This window comes from Salmo trutta, chromosome 8 (genome assembly GCF_901001165.1).
Source record: "Salmo trutta chromosome 8, fSalTru1.1, whole genome shotgun sequence".
Classification (NCBI taxonomy): Eukaryota; Metazoa; Chordata; class Actinopteri; order Salmoniformes; family Salmonidae; genus Salmo; species Salmo trutta.
The window spans coordinates 36,123,963-36,148,915 of NC_042964.1; the positions used below are offsets into that span (position 1 = coordinate 36,123,963).

Below are 24,953 nucleotides of genomic sequence, written 5' to 3' on the forward strand. Positions count from 1 at the left end.
ACATACCATACATGTACACACACACACACACACACACACACACACCCTCTGACTGTATTCTTTGTGGTTGTGTCTCAGACATAGATGAGTGCAGCATTAACAACGGGAGCTGTGAGCACAGCTGTGTGAACACACAGGGAGGCTATGAGTGTCTGTGTCCGCCCGGTCAGAAACTCCACTGGAACAAGAAGGACTGCACCGGTAAGCACCTAAACGTCTACTGTGTGTGTGTGTGTGTGTGTCTTCTATAGACATAGGAGAGTGTGAGTGTGCGTGCGTGTCATCGTTTTTGTGCTGTGACGGGTCGGTGGTTGTCATGGTGATGTGACCCTCTATGTTCCTCAGAGGCGGTGAAGTGTTTGCCCAACGGGAAGCCAGCGCCGCGCGCCCAGCTCAGCTGTGACAAGAGAGGAGGGGTGGAGGTGTGCTCACTCTCCTGTCCTTCCAACGCACTCTTCCTCGCTGGTACGTGGCTCAGTCCTACACATACACACACACACACAACTTACAGCAAAGAGGAACTTTAACCTTGACTCCTCTCCTCAATCTGCAATCTACACTCCCTCCTTCTCTGGTTAAACTACATTAATCCTCTACCTTCTCTGGTTAAACTACATTAATCCTCTACCTTCTCTGGTTAAACTACATTAATCCTCTATCTTCTCTGATCTGGACTGGTCTGGTGAGGTTTAGTCCGATGCGCTAGTCTTCAGCGCTAGTCTTCAGCTGACTCTTATCAATGACCAATGCCTGTGTAGCCGTGGTTAACTGAGCTCCTGCCGTTCTATACTCTCTGCTGCCCTCTAGAGGTCAAGGCCAGTCCTCACGCTGCTCTCCATTCAAGCAGAGCTCCACTGAAAGTTTCCCACTTGGATGAAGGGCTCAGATTAAGTCCTAATCTATCTACCTACCTTTCTCAGTCACTGGCCAAAGGACCCATCAGGGGGCATTTCAGCTAAAAGTATTTCACTCAGTGAGTGATTTCGTCTGGTGTTGCCCCTAAGGCTATAAATGGCTATAAAGCTATTTGCTGTCAATGCAGGCACCCTGGTCCTTCTGCGAATGTGCTTAACACAGACGAACATCTGTAAAACAATTACATTCTTTAATCGGGCCTGCCATATTTCTGCTGGGACTGCTTTGAGTAGACGTTTGCTCCGTTTGGTTTGGCTGCTGTAGTGTGAGACTGATGGATAGCTCTCAAAACACAAAGTGAAAAAATATTGCTTTTTAAAAAAAATCTTTCTGGAGAATGTTTTAATTTGGGGGAGAAGGAAAGCTTTTCAATTCTTGTGGTTGCACGCAAAGTCCTGCCTCTTCTTCAATCATATCCCGCTTTATGAGCTCTGAACTCTTCATCCCTCGTTTCTGACTAGACATGTGTGTGTGTGTTTGTGCGTGCGTGCGTGTGTACGTGTGTGAGCGAACATTCATGAGTGAGCATAGATCTGTCATTCGGTGCATAATTTCTCTCCATCCCTCAGGAAATGTGTATTTATGCACGTGTGTGTGTGTGTGTGTGTGTGTGTGTGTGTGTATGTGTGTGTGTGTGTGTGTGTGTGTGTGTGTGTGTGTGTGTGTGTGTGTGTGTGTGTGTGTGTGTGTGTGTATGTGTGTGTGTGTGTGTGTGTGTGTGTGTGTGTGTGTGTGTGTGTGACTGAGGTGTGTGTGTGAGTGTGTTTTCTTTTATGGCAGGCTTCATATGGCAGTCTCTTGTAGCTCTTAAATACTAGAGAAAGTGAGGCCATAGAAAACGAATAAAAGTATTTTACTCCTCCGCAATCCATCAGAACCTCAACTAGCCAAGAGAAACACATATTGCCATCAGATGGTTAGCACACACACACACACACAGACACACACCCCAGGCGGTTAGCGTAGCAGGGAGATTGGGTCACATTGCTCCTCAGATGGACCCCTCTATCACTTTGACAGCAATCCCATATTTCCTCATGTCCCATGTCACCCTGTCCCTCAGTGCTGTCGGTTTAATAGACATAAACAAGCCAGCCAGTGGCAGAAGACAGGGATCCTGCGAGCAGAGCTGGTCTAAACGGATTGACCTTGGATGGACAGGGTTGTAACTGACATGTACTTGTGTTTGTCCCGCCAGACTCTGAGAACAGCTACACACTAAGCTGTGGTGTGCCGGTGCAACCTGGGAAGGCACCACAGAAGAGGAACGCCACCACCGCCCTGCTCACCTGTGCAGGTATGCAATGCATTATGGGGCATGTAGACAGCGATGTCATGCTTTGTTCAATATTAAGATATTTAACTATACCACTTCTAGTTAAATCACACACATACAGTGAGATCAGGGTCTCGCAGGTCGGTCATGACCTTTTGACGTCGATGCAGTTGTCATCGTTTCACTTCTCCCGTTGCCGGTGGGTTTAAATTCCTCCATTTCTTCATTCCCTCCATCGGAATCTTCACTCCCCTGCCTTTGGTGCTCGCCATATCGTCACTCCTATATTTCCTTCAGCAATCTGTAGATTTTGGACAGGGAGAGGGCCCTCGCACGGCCAGAGGAATGCACTGAGAGAGAGAGAGAGAGAGAGAGAGAGAGAGAGAGAGAGAGAGAGAGAGAGAGAGAGAGAGAACGAGAGAGAGAGAGAGGGATAGAGAGGGAGATGGAGAGTGTGTGTGAGAGAGAGAGCGATAGAGATGGAGAGATAGAAAGACTCACCATCTGGCTAGGGGTGTGAGTGTGAAGTGATATGAAATACAGCTCACCTCAGCGCGCCAATCCTGGACCGTCCCCTAAGAATCTCACAGCTCCCCCAGACATATGGTTCGTCTACGCTCTCATCACGGTCTACCATTTCACGCTCTGATAACGGAAGTGGCAGATGATAACGACGATTCCGAGGATGATGAAGACAGCTTCTATGTGGCGTCCCGAGCCACAAACAGCCCAGTCCATTCAGCGCCTCTGCTCCACAGCAGCAAACTGGAGCCAGTGGTGTCCTGGCGTGTATGGATGTAATGGTTAATGGACAGAACCTCTCAGTGTGCTGTGTGTTTACCTGGCTCCGCTCTCAATCTTCCTCTCCACTCAGCGTACCCATAACCACACACACACACACACACACACACACACACACACACACACACACACACACACACACACTGACCCTTGCGTGTCTCCAGCACCTCGTTAAAAGGGCAGCCATCCCGACCACCCACTACATGACCGACAAAACAGACGCAAACACACACATTCCGTCTACCTTCCTCCCTGGTGTCGGCTGGACCGCTGATCACCGGGACGATGTGGGTTTTTGGTTTTGCCTTTATTGCCAGAGAGACAGACCGAGCGTGATGAAGCATTTGGCTGCGTTAGTTTCCCTCTGACCTAAACTTCACCTCAACCAGGGAACACCAATAAACGTGTCCTGGAGATGCTCTCTAAAGTGTGTGATCATGGGCAGTGGACCATCATTAAGGGCCCGGAGTTGGTCAGGCCAGGTGATCAGGATAAAACTCCTGTCCCTAATTATGATGTTATTCATAGGATGTCAAAAGGTTATTCATTAGTGTATATTTGTGTCTTTCTCTTTTATGTAAATGAAGATACCTTACCCCCGCCCATCAAGCAGAAGGCCCGCTTCAAGGTCAAAGATGCCAAGTGTCACTTGAGACCCAGGAACAAGGAAAAACACAGAGAGACGTCCAAGCCGAGCCTGCAAGGTAAACCCTGCTACTCCTAAACGACTGTACAAACTGTACCGTATAACACAGCCTACTCCTAACTTAGAGTGTGCAGCATCAAGTAATACAGACCGAACTAAGAAGGTATACATGATGCAAGATACTGTAGCAGTAATATAACCGACAGTTAGATGCGTCCTGAGCTGTGCCCTTACACCTGCCATAACTCCGAAACAAACAATACTAACCAATGCACAACAGCATCCTGTCAACTTCCTCTCCTTATCTTCTTCCTCGTCGTCCTTCCCCTCTTCTTCTCAGGGGGTCCGCTCCCCTGTACTGACGACTGCCAGGTGACCTTTGTCAACCTGAAGTGTGACTCGTCTAAGAAGCGGCGGCGTGGGCGCAAGTCCCCTTCCAAAGAGGTTTCTCACATCACAGCTGAGTTTGAGATGGAGATGAAGGAAGCCTCAGGTCAGTGTGACTGTGCAACCTCAGGTCAGTGTGTGTGTGTGTGTGTGTGTTGATTGAATATACGCCACGTGTTAGACTCATGTAACCTGTTGGTGTATGGGTGTGAGTAATGTGAGTTTTCTGTTATATGGAGTGTGTGTGCTTGTGTATTCCTCTCCCCAGCCTCGTGTAACGTGGACTCTGTGTTTTTGTTGTTGTTGTGTGTGTGTGTGTACTGACTGTGTATATTCCTCTCCCCAGCCTCGTGTAATGTGGACTCTGTGTGTGTGTGTGTGTGTGTGTGTGTGTGTGTGTGGGGGGGGTGGGGGTGTGGGTGTGTGTGTGTGTACTGACTGTGTGTATCCACTCCCCAGACTCGTGTAATGTGGACTCTGTGTATTTGTTGTGTGTGTGTGTGTGTGTGTGTGTGTGTGTGTGTGTGTGTGTGTGTGTGTGTGTGTGTGTGTGTGTGTACTGACTGTGTGTACTGACTGTGTGTATCCACTCCCCAGACTCGTGTAACGTGGAGTGTGTGAGGGAGCGTATGAAGCAGAGGTTACAGAGTGCCATGCGGACCCTGAGGAAGTCCATCAACAAGCAGCAGTTCTACATCCAGTTCTCTGGTACCGAGTACGAGGTGGCCCAGAAACCTGCACTGCACGTTGAGCAGTGCAGCACCGGACAGGTCTTACGGGACGGCAAGTGTGGTGAGCATCCTGTGCAAGGCATCCTGGGATATGGAGTTGTTGTAGCTTACTATTCCAAATACAGGTAACTGCCAAAATAAAGAAAAACACTTGAGTAAATTAGGGATACAAAGTATATTGAAAGCAGGTGCTTCAATACAGGTGTAGTTCCTGAGAAATTCCTAAACAATGCTTAAGGTCATGAATAAAAATGCTGGGCAGGCCCAGTTGACCATTATTTTTGTCTACCATGGCAATGCCCCCATCCATAGGGGATGAGTGGTCACTGAATGGTTTGATGAGCATGAAAACGATGTAAACCGCATGCCATCAGTCACCAGATCTCAACCCATGGTGTAGGTGAATAAAGATGGCTGCCCCCATGTATTTACCACAAATAGCTTGTTTGCTACATTCGCCGTATTGTACATTGCTCTCCGGTACTCATTTTTTGTATCAGTATAGGCCTACATGATCCCAATTCTAGCTCCAAGACGCCGGCAATTTGAAAAACCCAAAAAGTAGATAATTTCCAGGCACATTGAACCAGGTCGCGCGCCGTAGTTTAAGAACTCTGTGGGTAGTGCTAAAAACAATGACGTCATACCTGAATTCCTCCATCTTTATGCACCTTCATTGAACACTTAAGAGAGATGCTGGAGCGGCGCCTTGAGACAGCATTTTCCACCACCATCAACAAATCACCAAATGATGGAATTTCTCATGGAAGAATGGTGTCGTATCCCTCCAACAGAGTTCCAGACACTTGTAGAATCTATGCCAAGGTGCACTGAAGCTGTTCTGGCTCGTGGTGCCCCAACGCCCTATTAAGACACTTTATATTGGTGTTTCCTTTACTTTGGCCTAGACATCACAGCTGCAGTTTGACACAGTGTGTAGACTAAAGCCAACTTCTGTCTCAGTTTGATGCAGTGTATGTGGGATATACCATACCACATGATATGCTAAACATGTCTCTCTCATCTCTCTCATCTCTCTCTCTCTGTGTGCATGTCTATCTCTCTCCCTGTCTCAGTGAGCTGTGGTGTGGGGACGTACTATAGCGGAGACCATGATCAGTGTGCCGTGTGTCCCCCTGGTACATACCAGGACACAATGGGTCAGCTGTCCTGTGAACCCTGCCCCAGCACCGAGGGACAGGGCATCGCTGGGGCCAAGAACGTCTCCCAGTGCGGAGGTGTGTGGTGTGTGCGCGTGTGTGTGTGGTGTGTGTGTGTGTGTGTGTGTGTGTGTGCGCGCGCGTGTGTGTGTGTGTGTGCATGCTTGTGTTAGTCTTATGTCTGCTGTAGTTTGGCACCACCCTGTGGTTGTTAAATGAAATTCCAGTTCTATTGGAGACCATGGTCCGTTTCAAGGCATTTCCCACTTTGTCCTCTAGAAAGCAGCAAAGACCAGGAATCTATGGCTAGATCAGCCCGGCTAGCTCAGTCGGTAGAGCATGAGACTCTTAATCTCAGGGTCGCGGGTTCGAGCCCCACGTTGGGCGTTGCCTTTTGATTCAGAAGGGATTTCAAAACCTCACCAGCGGGACTCTGGAAAACCTGAACTTATGGAACTGACTCCATCTCATTAAACATTGGAGTTCTACTTCCAACATTATAGGTCAGTTGAAGAGATCTACGTTATAGAGCCTTGTTAAACCTCTTCCTCTCTCCACCTCTCCCAGGCCAGTGTCCGGCTGGTCAGTATTCGTCAGATGGGTTCCGTCCCTGTAACCCCTGTCCTCTGGGCTCCTTCCAGCCGGAGCCTGGCCGTGTACTCTGCTTCTCCTGTGGAGGTGGCCTCATGACCAAGTACGAGGGCTCTGTCGGCTTCAGGGACTGTGAGGCCAAAGGTAACACAGAGAGAGAGAGAGAGTGTGTGTGTGTGTGTGTGTGTGTGTGTGTGTGTGTGTGTGTGTGTGTGTGTGTGTGTGTGTGTGTGTGTGTGTGTGTGTGTGTGTGTGTGTGTTTGTGTGCATGTATTACTCTCATGTTTGTGGCTGTGTGTGTTTCTCTCCGTAGTCCACTGTGCTCCTGGACACCACTACAACTCCAGTAACCACCGCTGTATCCGCTGTCCAGCCGGTACCTACCAATCAGAGTTTGGACAGAACTACTGCATCACCTGCCCTGGCAACACCACCACCGACTTTGACGGAGCCACCAACGTCTCTCACTGCAAGAGTAAGGCCAGTCTCACATTAGTTCATTAGGGCCGTGAATGACTTTACTGTTGCACATGGACTCATGACATCTTGTTAGACCATAGCCCACAAATGACAAGTTGTCTTGGTATGACACCTGTTAAAACATTTCAGTTTCCTCTGTGTACTCTTAAGCCAGGAATTCCCAAACTTTTTCACTCGGGGTCTTCCTTCCAGGATTTGGGAACATCCCGGCGCACGTGCCACGTCTGTTTATATGGGCACAGGCACTGTTCATGACAAACTGTTCACACTTCTCTTGCAGGTTTCAAGCTTATTTCCTGCAATTGTACACCTTTTGTCATAAGGTGCAAAGAAAATGTTGCAGTTATGAAACAAATTTCCTTGCAATCCTATACGTTTTGCCATGTCTAATGTGTATTCATGGGATATTTGAGTGACAAAAAAATTACAACAATATCAAATGGTCTTAAAAGCCTAAATATAAAACAGTAGCTGACATGGGCTTGTTGATCTGGACCGCATCCCACAGTTTGGGAACAACTGCTCTAAGCTATAAACTTGTTCCTTGCTGCTAAATTAGTTTAATTCAAAGCCATAGTCTCCGGTGCACCCTGACTCATCCAAGTCTCTTCTCCCTGTCTTAGACCAGGTGTGTGGGGGTGAGCTGGGGGACTTTACAGGCTTTATTGAGTCTCCTAACTACCCCGGGGACTACCCGTCCAATGTAGACTGTATCTGGACCATCAACCCCCCTCACAAGAGACGCATCCTCATCGTGGTGCCTGAGATCTTCCTCCCCATCGAAGACGAGTGTGGAGACGTGCTCGTCATGAGGAAGAGTGGTACGCACAACCAGGAAGTCATCGTTACTGTGCCAGCCAATCAGACAGCGTGATATTTAATTTCATCAGCTAGCCAGCCAATTCGATTGTTACATTATTGTAGTTAGTCTATCTTGCTATTTTAATATTCATCAAGTATTATTTCAGCTGATTCCAAATTCTTGGTTGGTCCATCTGTCTGTCAATTACATCTAGCCCCTTCCTCTTCTTCCCTTAGCCCTGCCCACCTCCATCACCACCTATGAGACGTGTCAGACGTACGAGCGACCAATCGCCTTCACCTCCCGCTCACGCAAGCTTTGGATCCAGTTCAAGTCCAATGAGGGCAACAGCGGCAAGGGCTTCCAAGTTCCCTATGTCACCTACGATGGTCAGTCTGCTGTAGCTTCTACACTTCTAAGCTGCTCAGACTCCCTAACATTCACCCCTGCCTTATTAAGTCAACTATAATGTACAGTGTGACAAGGTGTGTTTGATGGTGGAATATTAGTACACTTTTAGTGAAAAGGCGGCAGGCGGCAGCCAGCTGAATACTGTAACCCTGTTTTTCATCCTGTCTCTTGTTTTGTAGAGGACTACCAGCAGCTGATAGAGGACATTGTCCGGGACGGCAGACTCTACGCATCAGAGAATCACCAAGAGATACTGAAAGTAAGCAACTCTCCATTATGTCCAATTACTGTATATTATATATTGTAATTAATAGATAATACTATACAGTGTACAGTATATTATCTTGGGGCGCATTGGGTAGCCTAGTGGTTAGAGCGTTGGGCCAGTAACCGAGCTGACAAGGTAAAAATCTGTCGTTCTGCCTCTGAACAAGGCAGTTAACCCATTGTTCCCCGGTACGCCGTCATTGTAAATAAGAATTTGTTCTTAACTAACTTGCCTAGTTAAATAAAGGTTCAAATAAAAATCTTCACTGATAACTCTGTCTGTCTCTCTGTCTCTCCCTCCTCCCCCTCTCCTCCCTGCAGGATAAAAAACTGATCAAAGCCCTGTTTGATGTTCTGGCTCACCCCCAGAACTACTTCAGGTACACGGCACAGGAGTCCAAAGACATGTTCCCCCGCTCGTTCATCAAGCTGCTGCGCTCCAAAGTCACACGGTTCCTACGGCCGTACAAATAAACTGCTACGCCCCCTGTTTGTTACCCAGACGCTTACCCCTTATGCTTATCCTACGCCCCCTTTCCACCATCTACTCCTCCCTACTCTTCACCTACGTCCTTACCCTGTCAACATCCCCATATGTCTTCTAATCCCCACGTCTATACCCCTACATCTCTCCTACACCCCCCCCGCCAATCTATCCCTCTCTTCTACACCCCCTCTACTCTGAAACACTTCTCTTACACCCCCAACCCTACCAAGAGTTCCTCGTGCTCGCTATCCCAACATTCCCTGCACAGGAACAAAGAACCGTCTCTCCCTCTTTTGTCTTTTTGTCTGCAGTCCTCATTTCCAGCTTTTCCTCTGTACTTCTGATTTGGTTTGGTTTGTTTTTGTGTAGTTGTTGTTGTTTTGGTTATATTTATATGTGTTAGAACTTGCAGAAGCCCACAACATGGATGTTTGATATATATGTACGTACAGACATGTTGGCTACAAGTAAAACGTATGTGTATGTATGTACGTATGTATATTTGTGTTTGTGTGAGCATACGTATGTGCACGTAGATGGTGTGCGAGAGTGACGTCACACGCAGGTACATGGATGTATCTTTATTTTGTTATTTTAAAAGGCCCCTGGCGTGCACAAAAAAAACGATTGGTGCACTTAAATGATCTTTTACATCAACATTTTCACATGGGAAATTATTTCTAAAGACATTTCTGATTTCAGCATCCCAGACCATTCCAGTACAGTGAATGAATAAGTTTGATTTTCAAAAAAGTCACTTTTTTATTTTATTTTTGAAAGATATATAACAAGATGAAAAAACTACCTGCAAGTAACAGACGTTACTATAGAGAGTAATGTATGTGATGTAACTAATATTTGGAACTTTAATTGCACTTGAATTTTATAATGTAAACTGTAGGAAAAAAATCTAAGTTACATTATTCCTTATGTTTTGTGTTGTATAGAAATGTTTCACCTTGGTTGTAGCAAAGAGAGAGACAAAAATATGTCCCGTTTTGTTCTCACCACAAAAACCCCCAGCATTCAATATCTTTAGACAGACACCGTCAAATCCACCCATTTGGCCTGAAAAGCAGTATTGCCAGTAAGTAATCATTTAAAGGGAAATGTCCTTAACGACCCACTACTATTTTAGTTGTGTGTGTGCTCCCATCTCCTACTCTGCCTCATCCCTTTAAGACCCTCCTGACTAGCTGCCAGAGGAAAGGGGTGTTTTGTGTAAAGCTTCTTTAATGATGGCACTAAGTGCACACTCAAAACCACCTGCTTTTTACGAGTGTCCACTCTCAATCTGTCCTATTTGGACTTCTCCCAGTTTCTCTAAGTCATCAACGTAGACTGTTGATTTAATATCTATAACAAATCTGTTAGTTTGTTTATATTTCTGCACAATGCAAGTGGAGAAAATATGTATTGTATGATGACGAGACTGTTGATTTGGAGGTGAATGTAGTAGCAGAGAGACAGAGGTCTGTTTGAAAGTATTGTGATGTCTATGAGAGTATCTGTATGTACATAGCACTTGCAACTGTAACCATAACCCAGAAAGAGCCCAAACTGACCTCAAGTAGTCAAACGTTCTGACAAAATATCACTTTCATTGTTCTCCCCCTTGTAACACTCTCCCAGCAGAGTCCGTTTAAGCAATAAGGCACGAGGTGGTGTGGTATATGGCCAATATACCATGGTTCAGGGCTGTTCTTATGCACGACGCAACGCAGAGTGCCTGGACACAGCCCTTAGCCATATATATTGCCGTATAGCAATATACCACAAACCCCTGAGGTGCCTTATTGCTATTTTAAACTGGTTACCAATGTAATTACAGCAGTAGAAATAAATGTTTTGTCATACCTGTGGCATACCACGGCTGTCAGCCAATCAGCATTCAGGGCTCGAACCACCCAGTTTATAATGTCTGATATACCACGGCTGTCAGCCAATCAGCATTCAGGGCTCGAACCACCCAGTTTATAAACAGCACATCTATTACACACCTATTAAACTGCTAATACTCCACTACTACACGTTTATAAACAACTTAAATTCTTTGTGCTGGGCACAAGGATGATAAGCATAATTATCTGGCTTGTATCTTCTTACCTAGAGGCCATATACTGAAGGCCACTGATATGGGAACAGATATAGTCACTCATTCATAAATTCTGCGTTGTGCCCAAGCGCTGATCCAGGACCTGTTCAGCCCAGTCTAATTGTGACCTCCACTGTTGTGTGTAGAGCAGTTTCTTCTGTCGAGGTGTCAGTGTTCTGTTTGACAGAATCTCTACACAAGGACATTACGAAAATCTCTCAAATCAGAATGATAACTTGGCCCATGTAGGGTTGTGTCAGAAAATGTTACTAGTCTTCAAATCAAAGCTCATTGGAGGAGGTGGTCCGGGGGAGGGACCTTGCAACCTCTCCTCCAATGAGCTTTGAGTGGAATTGAGCTAACAAGGGCGGAGGAAGCATGGATTTCATAGCTAATAATGTTTTCAGATGCAACCAAGGTGTTTGTCCACTCAGTCCACTCAAAATGGTTGCCGCCTGCAGAGGTGTAGCTAATGTTGGTACGGTGCGCCCACTTCCTGTTGAGGGATGTTTTGGGCGTTTAGTGTGTTTGATGATGATGATGATGATGATGATGAAAATCGGTATGAAATGCAAAACAATGTATGACTGACTTTTCCTGAGAATGTATTCTATTGTGTGTGTGTGTGTGGTTTTGTGTGTGTGTCTGTGTGTGTGTGTGTGTGTGTGTGTGTGCATGTGTGAGACAGTGTGATACAGAAAGAGTGCATGTTCTGTGTATGTGTGTGAGAGAGTGAGACAGCGTGTGTCCGTGTGTGAGTAGCTTGTGAGATCGAGGTGGAGAAAGAGAGATACTGTATGTAGGTACTTTAGTCCATTTTATAGAGGGATAATTTTTACGTTTGTGTTAGTCAGTTGTACCCAAAGAGAGAAACTGTATCAGTGTTTTGCCATTGTTTGGTCCATGAAAATCCAGTAAAGAACAAATTCAAATAAAACAGTAGCAGAAAAACAACTCCACCATGCTCTGTGATCTTCCCTTGTTTAAATGTTACTTGTTACACTTTACTTTGCCCTTTTCTATATTATCTAGCATCTGTCGTCTCCATGGGTGACTGCAGGGCACCTTACACACACTGAAATATGTAGCTGACAGTGCCTATATTGCCCTTATTTCAAAATGAGGATAACGGTTCTGAGGATATAGACAACACACAACCCAAAGTGCAAATTGACACTGAGCCAAAGTTCATTTTCTTGTAAGATATTTATTTTATTTTTCCTTTGGTCTTGAGCACATAAATGCAGTATTCAATGATCCTACTCTGCACCTTTATTCTATAAATCTGCATATATTGGAAGAACCTATTGGAGGCTGTGTAAGAAGTCTGGCTGAATTCACATCACAGCCAAGTTAGCATTTTGGTTTCTTACATTAGCTGCAGCATTAAATGAATCTGACAGCCAAATCTGGTAATTTCTTTTGAACTTTACAGGACTTTATCATCGCTGAGAATCTCCAGGCAAATGAGAGAGTGGTAAATGTGTAGATTAGGCCTTATCTTCATGCCTCTCCTCTTTTCTTACAATATTTATTTTTCAGCACCGGTATCCATTTTTTTAAGTTCATTGTGTTTGAATTAATTAAAGTCAGAGTTTAGATTGAGGACATCTAGTTTGTTGTTCATTGACTTCAGCTTCTTATTTTAAATTATGTTTTCAAGAGTCGTTGAGTATAGTAATAGGACCTAGTCTCCAAAGGCAACATATGTTTAACCAGACGGTGTCGCATTTACACAAATTATAAAGACATCAGCTATGCCTACTCAAGAACTATTCTTTGTCCAAATTTGCAACATGATGATTCTTATAAATTGTAGGTGTACTTTTGGAGCCATTCCTATTTGTGGTAAATGTAGGTTAAGGAGAATACGTTTTCATATAATTTTTTTTTGCAACTGTAATCTGTTGAAAATAATTAAAAGTTCCCCTGAAGCCAAGGTCAGTTGGGTTGCAGACATCCATCATGTCATCTTGCATTCTTTTCAGTCAATGTATTTCATGTATTCCAGAACTAGCACACCCGATTCAAATAGCCTAATGATTAGTTGACCAGGTGTGCTTGTACTACAATACCTAAAAGTTAGTGAGACTGGCTTGGGGTAAACTAATCCAGAAGAGGTTAGAGAAACACAGGGCTATGGTAAGGATGAAACTAGGCCAAATGTGAGAATATAAAAGTAAAATGTATGTAATGTATCATCAAATTGTTGGTTCTACATTGATCTTAATGAAATGCAGTTTAATTCTGCATCTGTGATAGATGGACATGATAGAAAAATAGAGACGAATCTCTGATATTGTATGCAGGCACAAACTTCCTGTCAGACATGAATTGATTCGTGCTCAGACCTCCCCTTTGCACATTTTCATTGAGCTGTTCATCCAACAGAAGGCTCCAGAACATATCAGGGAGAGGTGGAAAGATACAGAGCTCGAGCACATTCAGCACAAGAGGCGGGAGATTAAGTGTTTCCGCGAGAGCCAAAGCGCAAACCAGGAGCACCACGCGCTGCACTTTCAAACAGACCAGCGCAACTCGCTAGCTGCTCCCCCTCCGCTGTCCGCTCCTCTATCAGACCCACGGGACTTCACTGGTTCATCCCTAACCCGACAGGCTCATCTCATCGGACCGGGAGACCGGGCGAACCCAGGTAGGTTAGATGCCGCGGTGGCTGCTTGCATGCAAATTGGTGTTGCCTATGTTTTGCAGAGCAGGCTACAGGATTAGTATGATGACAATCCGAAACAGAGATTCTTGATTTCTATTCTAATGCGTATTTTTTACATCGGAAATGTTTTTTTTTTTTTACTTCACGTAGCCTAAAGTCTAGTAAATCTAGTCCAAGATGGTGATTTTGGACACTGCCACTCTCCTCTGTTAGCTTGTCCACCGGAATGTTTTCATGATGTACACACTAGCAGGTTCTGACAGTGCCCCTGTGACAGTGCCCCTGTGACAACAATTTTGGACCCCCTTGTGGCCCCCCTAAATGTGGAGTATGAAATAATTTATACATAACTAATTTTTGCTATCGTTCTTTTTTTTTACTAACGTTATTAGACAGTGGCAACGATGATGATTATGAACATGGTATTTTGCCTGCTAATGCCTGCAATGCAGTGAAGAAAACGATATGACAACAATAACGTCTAATGTAACTGGCCCCTCTAACAGTACAGCTGGCCCCAGCTTGGCCCCCCCAGTTGAAATGGTCTAGAACCGCCACTGGATGTACAGTGCCTTCAGGAAGTATTCACACCCCTTGACTTTTTCCACATTTTGTTGTGTTACAGCCTGAGTTTAAAATTGATTAAATATAGATTTTTTTTGCCACTGGCCTACACACAATGCCCCATAATGTCAACGTGGAATTATGTTTTTACAAACTAATAAAAAATGAAAAGCTGAAATGTCTTAAGTCAATAAGTATTCAACTCCTTTGTTATGGTAAGCCTAAATACATTTAGGAGTAAATTAGCTTAACAAGTCACATAATATTGTTGAATGACTACTTCATCTCAGTATTCCACACATACAATTATATGTAAGGTCCCTCAGTAGAGTAGTGAATTTCAAACACAGATTCAACCACAAAGACCAGGGAGGTTTTCCAATGCCTCTCAAAGATGGGCACCTATTGGTAGATGGGTAAAAAAAGACATTGCATATACCTTTGAGAATGGTGAAGTTATTAATTACACTTTGGATGGTGTATCAATACACCCAGTCACTACAAAGATACAGGCATCCTTCCTAACAAACTCAGTTACCGGAGAGGAAGGAAACTGCTCCGGGATTTCTACCATGAGGCCAATGATGACTTTAAAACAGTTACAGAGTTGAATGGCTGTGATAGGAGAAAACTCAGGATGGCTCAACAACATTGTAGTTACTCCACAATACTAACCTAATTGACAGAGCGAAAAGACGGAAACCTGTACAGAATAAACATATTCCAAAACATGCATCCTGTTTGCAACATGGCAATAAAGTAATGCTGAAAAAATGTGGCAAAGCAATTAACGTTTTGTATGAATACAAAGTGTTATGTTTGGGGCAAATCCAATACAACACATTACTGAGTTCCACTCTCCGTATTTTCAAGCATAGTGGTGGCTGCATCATGTTATGAGTATGATTGTAATCATTAAGGACAGGAGTTTTTCAGGATAAAAAATAAACGTAATGGAGCTTATCAAGAATACAGTGAATGTTCCTGAGTTGCCGAGTTACAGTTTTGACTTAAATCTACATGAAAATCTATGGCAAGACCTGAAAATGGTTGTGTAGCAATGACCAACAACCTATTTGACAGAGCTTGAAAAATTTTGAAAATAATAATGGGCAAATGTTGCACAATCCAGGTGTGGAAAGCTCTTAGAGACTTACCCAGAAAGACTCACAGCTGTAATCTCTGCCAAAGGGGCTTCAACAAAGTATTGACTCAGGGGTGTGAATACTTATGTAAATATTTCTGATAGTTCTGTATTTAATTTTCAATAAATGTGGAAACATTTCTAAAAACATGTTTTCACTTTGTGATTATGGGGTATTTGAATTCAGGCTGAAACGCAACAAAATGTTTAATAAGTTGAGGGGTATGAATAATTTGTGAATGCAATGTATCACATTTCTCTCTATTTGATGCTAGATCCAAATAGCAGAACCACAGTATGCTACATAGCCTATATCTATTTGGTCAATGCCATAATCACGTTTCAGAACAGCTCTGCCAACAACCCCTCAAGTGGTTGGTGAGAGTTTATTTGGGGTCCTAACTACAACTAAATTGAATTCTAACACCCAAAAAAGCAATGTCTTATGAATATACATATTTAAGTTGGAACAATTTACAATATTATTTCACATTAAGAAAGACAAAAACAACTATTTAATCTCCATGCCTTTGTGTTTTGGTGACTATGCTCTTCTAAACTACACAAAATAGCCTTCTGAAGTCGGCTAACACCCCAGAATAAAGGCTTGACATTATTTCTGATTACATTGGTTTGTTTGTAATTTAGTTTAGTACGATTTAGTGAGATAACTGGACGTAATTAAAATTAATGACAATTATTGTGAAAACAAGAAACTAAACCTAAACACCTAAACGCCTCTAATCAACGGCTTGTTTATGCAAGATTACTTGGAAGTGGCTCTTAATTGTCTTATTAATCAGATGTGAATTACTTTGCCAAATTTAGATTTCGTAATGTTTGTTCTCTTCATTTGACAGAGTGGTTCTCCTTTAATGCATGTGCCCCTCTCTCACTTTGTTAACATGGGACAGGTGTGAACTCTGCCAATGTCTTGTCAAGTTCAAATTGAGCCAGACGTGCACACTCAGTGCTGTATGCTATAGCCTTGTAGGCATCAGTTATAGCCTGTCAACAGGACTTGTAGCCTACACACACACACACACACACACACACACACACACACACACACACACACACACACACACACACACACACACACACATACACAGTCCTTTTTTACACAGCATAAATAATCTAACCAACATACATGACTAATGGTGTGTGTCCGTACCAGGGCATGGAATAGCCTACGAGTGAAACGAAGGAACATTGTCACACAATTTTATGGGACTGCTTCTCACAGTCGTTAAATCTGAGTGTCTGTCGTCTGTGCCGAAGAAGAGTGTGCATCAATCAGTTCCGCCTCACGCCTATTCATTTATCAAACCGTCCCTCTTCACCATGTTCTCTGCTGCATCTTTCTTCATCATTCTTCCTGTAGTCAAGGTCCTGTTCATGTTAATACGGCCCTGTCCCTTTGTTCCTGGTGTCAGTGTAATCCTCTTCTATTCTCACTGTGTACCATGCTCTCAGCATCTGCCAATGCACCCTTCTGCTCTCATTCACTCAGTGTGAGGACTTCTGGCACTGCCACACTCTATCTCTCTCTCACACACACACACACACACACACATATACGTATGGACACACACAAGAGTATGCCTGTGTGAGTCATGGTGTTCAGTGTGTATAATTAGGAAATGGTGTGTGTGTGTGTGGCCGTGTTCACATGAATGAGATGGCACACTGACATCGTAGCAGCACAATCCAGGATGAATCCAGCTCCCCCACTCATCCCCAAATGATCACCCTCCTTCTCCCTTACATCCCTCCCTCACCATCTTACAGGATCCGCATGAAATCCTACTAGAATCCCAGAAGCAGAGCTGTAATTTAAAGGCAGTCGTAAATGTGATATCTGCTTGACAGTGTAAAAGCCTTAGATGCTCTTAGGGGTTGGGTTATGTTGCTTTGGTGGATAGTGTTTTATTTACAGTCTTAACTGCCCATTCCAGATTGGCGTTGTATCCCACTCAGTGGTTCTGTTCTCTGTGTGTGCAGGAGTAGGGGGACACTGAGCCGGAGTTGGAGGAGGGACATGCTCGCTCAGCAACCCAGCAGAGCTTCTCCACGGTGGGCCAAGCTGTGACAGAGGGCCTCTCTCTGGTGAGCCAACCCGCAACCCTGACCGCTCCAGCAGGCCTCACTCCCAGTCCTAACTACTGTGTGTGCCAGGACCAGGCCACCTCCAGCTCAGGCCAGACCACGTCTACCCCAGGCCAGCCCAGAGTGGGTCAGCCCCAGCCCAACCCACCTCTTCCCCAGCCCAGTAGCGGTCCAGGCCCAGGCTCCAGAAGCATGGCCTTCACCCTGTCAGAGATCATGGCTGCGCGGCGGCAGCAGCAGTCCCAGGCCCAGCGGGCGGCAGGCAGGGCGGCCGTGGAGGTGGATGAATACAGCACCAACCCCACCCAGGCCTTCACCTTCTACAACATCAACCAGGGACGCTTCCAGCCCCCGCACGTACACATGTAATTAGAACACGTACACGCATGCAGGCAGGCAGACGCACACCCCTGCAGATATACATAGGCATACACATAAGCTGGCATACAGATACACACTACATATGTTCTGACACCTGGTCTCTATGTCTCTATCTCCGTTCCCAAGCCCTCCTCTATTCCTCTATTTCTGTCTCTCCCCTTTCCCCCTCTTTCTGTCTCTTTGAGACTCATCCTCTATGCATGCTGTTATTTGCTCACTCATTCCATTTCTCTCTGTCTCTCTGTCCTTCTTTCGGTCTCTGTGTGATGGTGGAGTGTTGAGGGCTTGCTGTGTACCTGGAGGAGAGCTCACTAAAGTGGGCCACTGTTATTCACCAGCTCCCTTCTCCCTCTGGAGACTCTCTGGGGCTGCTGCACACTCACGGATACTCCCACAGGACTCCTCGCTCTATCTGTGCTTTTCTTTCTTTTCCTTTGCCTTTGTTGTGGCCGTCCTCTCAGTTTTTCTCTCTTTTTTGTCTCTCTTTTTTAACTTTCTATAAGGGATGGTGATGGATACTGATCCAGACTACATTAACACTGCAACTCTGCTTCTTCACGTTGAGACTTCCCATTGTTTATCTGTCTTCCTCGCGCTTTTCCTCATTCTCTCTTTTCTCTCTCTCTCTCCTTCGTTCTCTCTCTACTTTAGGGTGGACCCCCTGCCCCACGACACTCCCAAGCCGCCAGGTTACACCCGTTTTGTGTGTATCTCAGACACCCACTCCCGTACGGACGCCATTCAGATGCCCTATGGAGACGTGTTCATCCATGCTGGAGACTTCACAGAGCTGGGCCTGCCCTCTGAGGTCAAGAAGTTCAATGATTGGCTAGGTAAGACTGACCAATCACATTAAGCAACATGACACCACATCAATGTTTTGTACTCTTATTTCTTATTTCTTTAATTTTGCAGATGTTTGTTTTTTGAAATGGTGCACAATTTATTTTTAAAATGTGACATATCTTATTTCAATATTTTTTCTTCCTCGTTTAGAGGGACATTTTTTGTCTGAAAGTCTCCTAATAACCCTATCAAAATTTGATATGAAATAGACGTTGAGAAGAGCCAGTTCTCTGTCTGGCACAGAGCAAGAGTTCAACAAGTGTTTTAGCTTACTCAAAATCCAGTGCCTCCAGTGAAAATATGTCTATGTTTTACCCACAAATTAATTTAGAAAATGTGTTTTTCACTCAACTTCAAAGAAAACAAGTCATGGATGGAGGGATACCTGATGAAAAAGAGATAAAAAGGCGAAACAGAGAAGAGCAAAAGAAACTGCCCACTCAGATAGTGTTCAGTACTTAGAGCAGTAACATTATAGTTGGCACACGTCACTGTTACTGTCTTCATAAAACATGAACCCAGCGTTAACTCTAAGAGATGTTGTAAAAACCAAAACTTTCAAAATCTTAGCCGTGTGCGGCCCCAGCCAGCGTGCTGCAGTGATTCCTATTTCCAGCGTCTCTTTGCGATGGGAGGAGAGGGGGTGGAGAGCAAGAGGGATAAGGATGAAGCTCGAGGGGGGAGGAGGGGGAGACGGGATGGCAGCTCAGCCCCCCCCCAAGGCTAGTCGACGGGGAGCACGAGCTGAAAACCTGCTCGCCCGCGCCTCGACTGGCGGGAGAGACTGCTACGAAGATAAAACCCGCCAAACGCGCCCGGTGTGCCTAATGAATCCTCTCTCTTTTTCCATCTATACCCCATTCTCTCTTTTTCTCCTTTTCCTGTAGTTGTATTTCACTCCTGCTCGCTCGTATAAATATTTATAATCTGTATTTTTCTCTTGTTCCTCTCTCTCTCTCTCTCTCTCACTCACTCACTCACTCACTCAGAGAGGATGAATGTATAGCTCATGCTGCTTTGTGTCTGCAGCCTGGCTCCAGTGAGAGCTCAGCATTGGCCTCAGTATTAGGCTTTCTACTATCTGATGTACCTCGGCACAAAAACACACTGTAGGGAAACACTGTCATATGGCCAGGTGAACACACTCATTCCAACCTTCCTTTCTTTCCTCTCTGCCTTTGTCTGAAAGTCTGTCTTCTCTTTCTTTCTTTCCTTCTGTCTTTTCTTTTGTTTGGTTCCCTCCCTTTTTCTTCTATCCCTTCCTCTATCTCTCCCTCCCTTTATGAAGATATGGTCTCTCTTTTCTCTCTCTCTCTCCCTCTCTACTTGGCATCGTGGCAGCTCCCTCTGTTTCTTCTCTCAGTATTTTTAGCAGGAAGGCTCCTCCCGGTTCTTCTGGCAGGGGCTCAAGGCTTTGTCAGAGCTGGTGCACACTGCAGGAGAGGAGGAGAAGAGGGGGGGAGAGAGAGGAGGGGAGGGGAGAGGAGAGGACAGTAGAAGAGAAAGGGGTAGATGGGGAGGTAGAGTTGAACTTCATCCCATGTAAGGTCTATCTGTAGCTGGTTATCCTCAGCTTTGGCCCCTTGAGACCCAGAAGACAGATCTTGTTGTTTTAGTGAAAATGAATTCTGTGGATTCTAAGAAAGACCTGGTTTGGTGTTAGGGCATGTTATCATGATATCTTAGGCATGGTGTCAGATTGACTGGAGAAGGAGATACAGAGAGGGAAAAAAGTATTTGATCCCCTGCTGATTTTGTACGTTTGCCCACTGACAAAGAAATGATAAGTCTATAATTTTAATGGTAGGTTTATTTGAATAGTGAGAGACAGAATAACAACAAAAAAAACGTACGTCAAAAATGTTATAAATTGATTTGCATTTTAATGAGGGAAATAAGTATTTGACCCCCTCTCAATCAGAAATGTTTCTGGCTCCCAGGTGTCTTTTATACAGGTAACGAGCTGAGATTAGGAGCACACTCTTAAAGGGAGTGCTCCTAACTGCAGCTTGTTACCTGTATAAAAGACACCTGTCCACAGAAGCAATCAATCAATCAGATTCCAAACTCTCCACCATGGCCAAGACTAAAGAGCTCTCCAAGGATATCAGGGACAAGATTGTAGACCTACCCAAGGCTGGAATGGGCTACAAGACCATCGCCAAGCAGCTTGGTGAGAAGGTGACAACAGTTGGTGCAATTATTCGCAAATGGAAGAAACACAAAAGAACTGTCAATCTCCCTCGGCCTGGGGCTCCATGCAAGATCTCACCTCGTGGAGTTGCAATGATCATGAGAACGGTGAGGAATCAGCCAAGAACTACACGGGAGGATCTTGTCAATGATCTCAAGGCAGCTGGGACCATAGTCACCAAGAAAACAATTGGTAACACACTACGCCGTGAAGGACTGAAATCCTACAGCGCCCGCAAGGTCCCCCTGCTCAAGAAAGCACATATACATGCCCGTCTGAAGTTTGCCAATGAACATCTGAATGATTCAGAGGACAACTGGGGGAAAGTGTTGTGGGCAGATGAGACCAAAATTGAGCTCTTTGGCATCAACTCAACTCGCCGTGTTTGGAGGAGGAGGAATGCTGCCTATGACCCCAAGAACACCATCCCCACCATCAAACATGGAGGTGGAAACATTATGCTTTGGAGGTGTTTTTCTGCTAAGGGGACAGGACAACTTCACCGCATCAAAGGGACGATGGACGGGGCCATGTAACGTCAAATCTTGGGTGAGAACCTCCTTCCCTCAGCCAGGGCATTGAAAATGGGTCGTGGATGGGTATTCCAGCATGACAATGACCCAAAACACACGGCCAAGGCAACAAAGGAGTGGCTCAAGAAGAAGCACATTTAAGGTCCTGGAGTGGCCTAGCCAGTCTCCAGACCTTAATCCCATAGAAAATCTGTGGAGAGAGCTGAAGGTTCGAGTTTCCAAACGTCAGCCTCGAAACCTTAATGACTTGGAGAAGATCTGCAAAGAGGAGTGGGACAAAATCCCTCCTGAGATGTGTGCAAACCTGGTGGCCAACTACAAGAAACGTCTGACCTCTGTGATTGCCAACAAGGGTTTTGCCACCAAGTACTAAGTCATGTTTTGCAGAGGGGTCAAATACTTATTTCCCTCATTAAAATGCAAATCAATTTCTAACATTTTTGACATGCGTTTTTCTGGATTTTTCTGAGGTTATTCTGTCTCTCACTGTTCAAATAAACCTACCATTAAAATTATAGACTGATAATTTCTTTGTCAGTGGGCAAACGTACAAAATCAGCAGGGGATCAAATATTTTTTTCCCTCACTGTAGGAGGAAGAGATGGCGAGAGGAGAGAGAATAGGTAGACACAGAGTGGGTACACAGCACCACTTCAGTACAATTCTATCCAATAACGCTCTCTTTGATCAGCTTCCAGTGCCTCTCATACAGTGTCCTCTCACACACACTACTGCTGCTAACACTTCACAGCCCATTAGGAATCAATGCAGGTTAGAACAATTACACAGAAGACGCAAACCGTATGATGAACCTGTGCTATGCATTAAGTCAGGGGAGGCGTTGCAGTGCGTGTGTATATGAGAAAGAGAAGGTTCTGCTTTAGATTTCAGTGGTGTCTTCATTCATCACGTGATGGTGGAGGGTCGCGGAGCGGGGCCTGTATCCAGTAGTAGATGTTCTCTGTGCTGCCGCCTGCTCTCCATCGCTGGTTAAATATGGATCTCATTGTGCTTCTGGGTCCAACAGGGGTCAAGAGTGGAGCTGATTTCATTCTTAACTTTCTGCTCTATATACTCCTCTTTTCTCTCTCACTTCTCTTTATTCCCCTGTCCATTCCTTTCTTTCCCTCTCTTTTGCTCTTTCACTCTTATTTCCCTTGTCTCTATCTCTCCCTTGGTCTTTTACTCTCTGTATTTGCATATCTCCTTGTCTCTCTCCCCATCTCTTTCCCTGTCTCTCTCCCTGTCTCTCTCCCTGTCTGTCTCTCTCCCTGTCTCTCTCCCTGTCTGTCTCTCTCCCTGTCTCTCTCCCTGTCTCTCTCCCTGTCTGTCTCTCTGTCTGTCTCTCTCCCTGTCTGTCTCTCTCCCTGTCTCTCTCCATGTCTGTCTCCCTGTCTGTCTCTCTGTCTGTCTCTCTCCCTGTCTCTCCCCCTGTCTGTCTGTCTGTCCGTCTCTCTCCCTGTCTCTCTCCCTGTCTCTCTCCCTGTCTCTCTCCCTGTCTGTCTCCCTGTCTGTCTGTCTGTCTGTCTGTCTGTCTGTCTGTCTGTCTGTCTGTCTGTCTGTCTGTCTGTCTGTCTGTCTGTCTCTCTCTCAGGGTTATAGAGTTCAGAGACACCTGTGTCTAGGGTACTACTCTTTATTTAGCTCCTGTTCCTCTCTGCTCCCTTTTTCTCCTGAGTAATAGATGATTGACTCCTATGATGCTATTGCCGTGTAGGCACTTTGGGAGCATGGTGTGTGTTGGTGTACATACTATGTCCACTCCATGACCCCAACCCTCTCCTTAGCTCACTAATAGAAAAAAGACAATCATAAACATTTCATGAGTGCTGTCTTTCTCTCCACAGGCTGCTCTCTCTACATGATCCAATGGTTGGTTTGGTTCAGCATGTTAACCTGTCTCGCTCTCGCGCTCTCGCTCGTCGCACCTTGATCCATCAGATGGGAGGAGGAGACAGTGCAGCACTTGTTCTTTCTATGTCCGGGGGGTGGTGTACAGAGCTAGTGTTGGGGCATACACTACCTATACAATACGTTGGAGGACCTAGGTTTAGTGTAGTCAACAGGTGGAGCCTCTGTCTAGGTAATTACTTGTTGGGGCAGGTGAAAATGGCAGTGTGGAAGGCCAGGAAGCAACAGATGCAGGGGGCGGGGTATACGGAGCCCAGAGCTATGTTGCTGGTGCTGACACTGGCGCATGCCTACGGTAAACTGGCGAACCACATGGGGGAGTTGCAGAGGTGTGGATGAGGATGGGGGCTTGGTCCTAACTTTTTACAGTGGCAAGAAAAAGTATGTGAACCCTTTGGAAATACCTGGACTTCTGCATAAATTGGGCATAAAATTTGATCTGATCTTCATCTAGGTCACAACAATAGACAAACACAGTCTGCTTAAACTAATAACACACAAACAATTATATGTTTTCATGTCTTTATTGAACACACCGTGTAAACATTCACAGTTCAGGGTGGGAAAAGTATGTGAACCCTTGGATTTAATAACTGATTGACCCTCCTTTGGCAGCAATAAACTCAACCAGATGTTTTCTGTAGTTGCGGATCAGACCTGCACAAAGGTCAGGAGGAATTTTAGACCATTCCCCTTTACAAAACTGTTTCAGTTCAGCAATATTCTTGGGATGTCTGGTGTGAAGTGTTATCTTGTGGTCATGCCACAGCATCTCAATCGGGTTGAGGTCAGGACTCTGACTGGGCCACTCCAGAAGGCATATTTGTTTCTGTTGAAGCCATTCTGTTGTTGATTTACTTCTGTGTTTTGGGTCGTTGTCATGTTGCATCAACCAACTTTTGTTGAGCTTCAATTGGTGGACAGATAGCCTAACATTCTCCTGCAAAATGTCTTGATAAACTTGTGAATGAATTTTTCCGTTGATGATAGCAAGCAGTCCAGGCCCTGAGGCAGCAAAGCAGCCCCAAACCACGATGCTCCCTCCACCATACTTTACAGTTGGGATGAGATTTTGATGTTGGTGTGCAGTACCTTTTTTTCTCCAAACACACATAGTGTTGTGTGTTCCTTCCAAACAACTCAACTGTAGTTTCATCTGTCCACAGAATATTTTTCCAGCAGTGCTGTGGAACATCTATGTGCACCTTTGCAAACTTCAGATGTGCAGCGATATTTTTTTGGGACAGCAGTGGCTTCTTCTGTGGTGTCCTCCCATGAACACCATTCTTGTTAAGTGTTTTACGTATCGTAGACTCATCAACAGAGATGTTAGCATGTTCCAGAGATTTCTGTAAGTCTTTAGCTAACACTCTAGGATTCTTCTTAACCTCATTGAGCATTCAGTGCTGTGCTCTTGCAGTCATCTTTGCAGGACGGCCACTCCTAGGGAGAGTAGGAACAGTGCTGAACTTCCTCCATTTATAGACTATTTGTCTTACCACGGACTGATGAACATCAAGGCTTTTAGAGATACTTTTGTAACCCTTTCCA

The 24,953-nt window shown here is 45.0% G+C and overlaps 2 protein-coding genes and 1 non-coding gene across 4 annotated transcripts in view; all 3 read left to right on the forward strand.

Moving 5' to 3' along the window:
* LOC115198788 (signal peptide, CUB and EGF-like domain-containing protein 1) overlaps positions 1-12,008 on the forward strand; it is a gene marked incomplete in the record, with an annotated part of 78,443 nt that extends 66,435 nt beyond the window's left edge. Inside the window, 13 exon segments of the mRNA XM_029761065.1 lie at positions 79-201; positions 346-465; positions 2,114-2,212; positions 3,580-3,696; positions 3,979-4,155; positions 4,623-4,817; positions 5,833-5,994; positions 6,484-6,651; positions 6,821-6,982; positions 7,611-7,808; positions 8,026-8,178; positions 8,380-8,459; positions 8,789-12,008. Coding sequence (XP_029616925.1) covers positions 79-201; positions 346-465; positions 2,114-2,212; positions 3,580-3,696; positions 3,979-4,155; positions 4,623-4,817; positions 5,833-5,994; positions 6,484-6,651; positions 6,821-6,982; positions 7,611-7,808; positions 8,026-8,178; positions 8,380-8,459; positions 8,789-8,941 — 1,907 coding nt within the window.
* Positions 6,231-6,303, forward strand: trnak-cuu (transfer RNA lysine (anticodon CUU)). Its single transcript has one exon. It is a non-coding gene; the product is annotated as a tRNA-Lys (tRNA).
* A 1,447-nt stretch (positions 12,009-13,455) lies between the features above and the next one.
* The window catches only part of LOC115198790 (metallophosphoesterase domain-containing protein 1), a 42,540-nt gene continuing 31,042 nt past the window's right edge, over positions 13,456-24,953 (forward strand). For both annotated transcript variants that reach the window (XR_003879293.1, XM_029761068.1), the window contains exons 1-3: positions 13,456-13,702; positions 17,433-17,902; positions 18,570-18,751. Coding sequence is in view for 1 of the 2 variants with exons in the window: in XM_029761068.1 (XP_029616928.1) it covers positions 17,730-17,902; positions 18,570-18,751 (355 nt within the window). In the remaining variant the exon portion in view is untranslated. The remainder of the gene's footprint in view (positions 13,703-17,432; positions 17,903-18,569; positions 18,752-24,953) is intronic.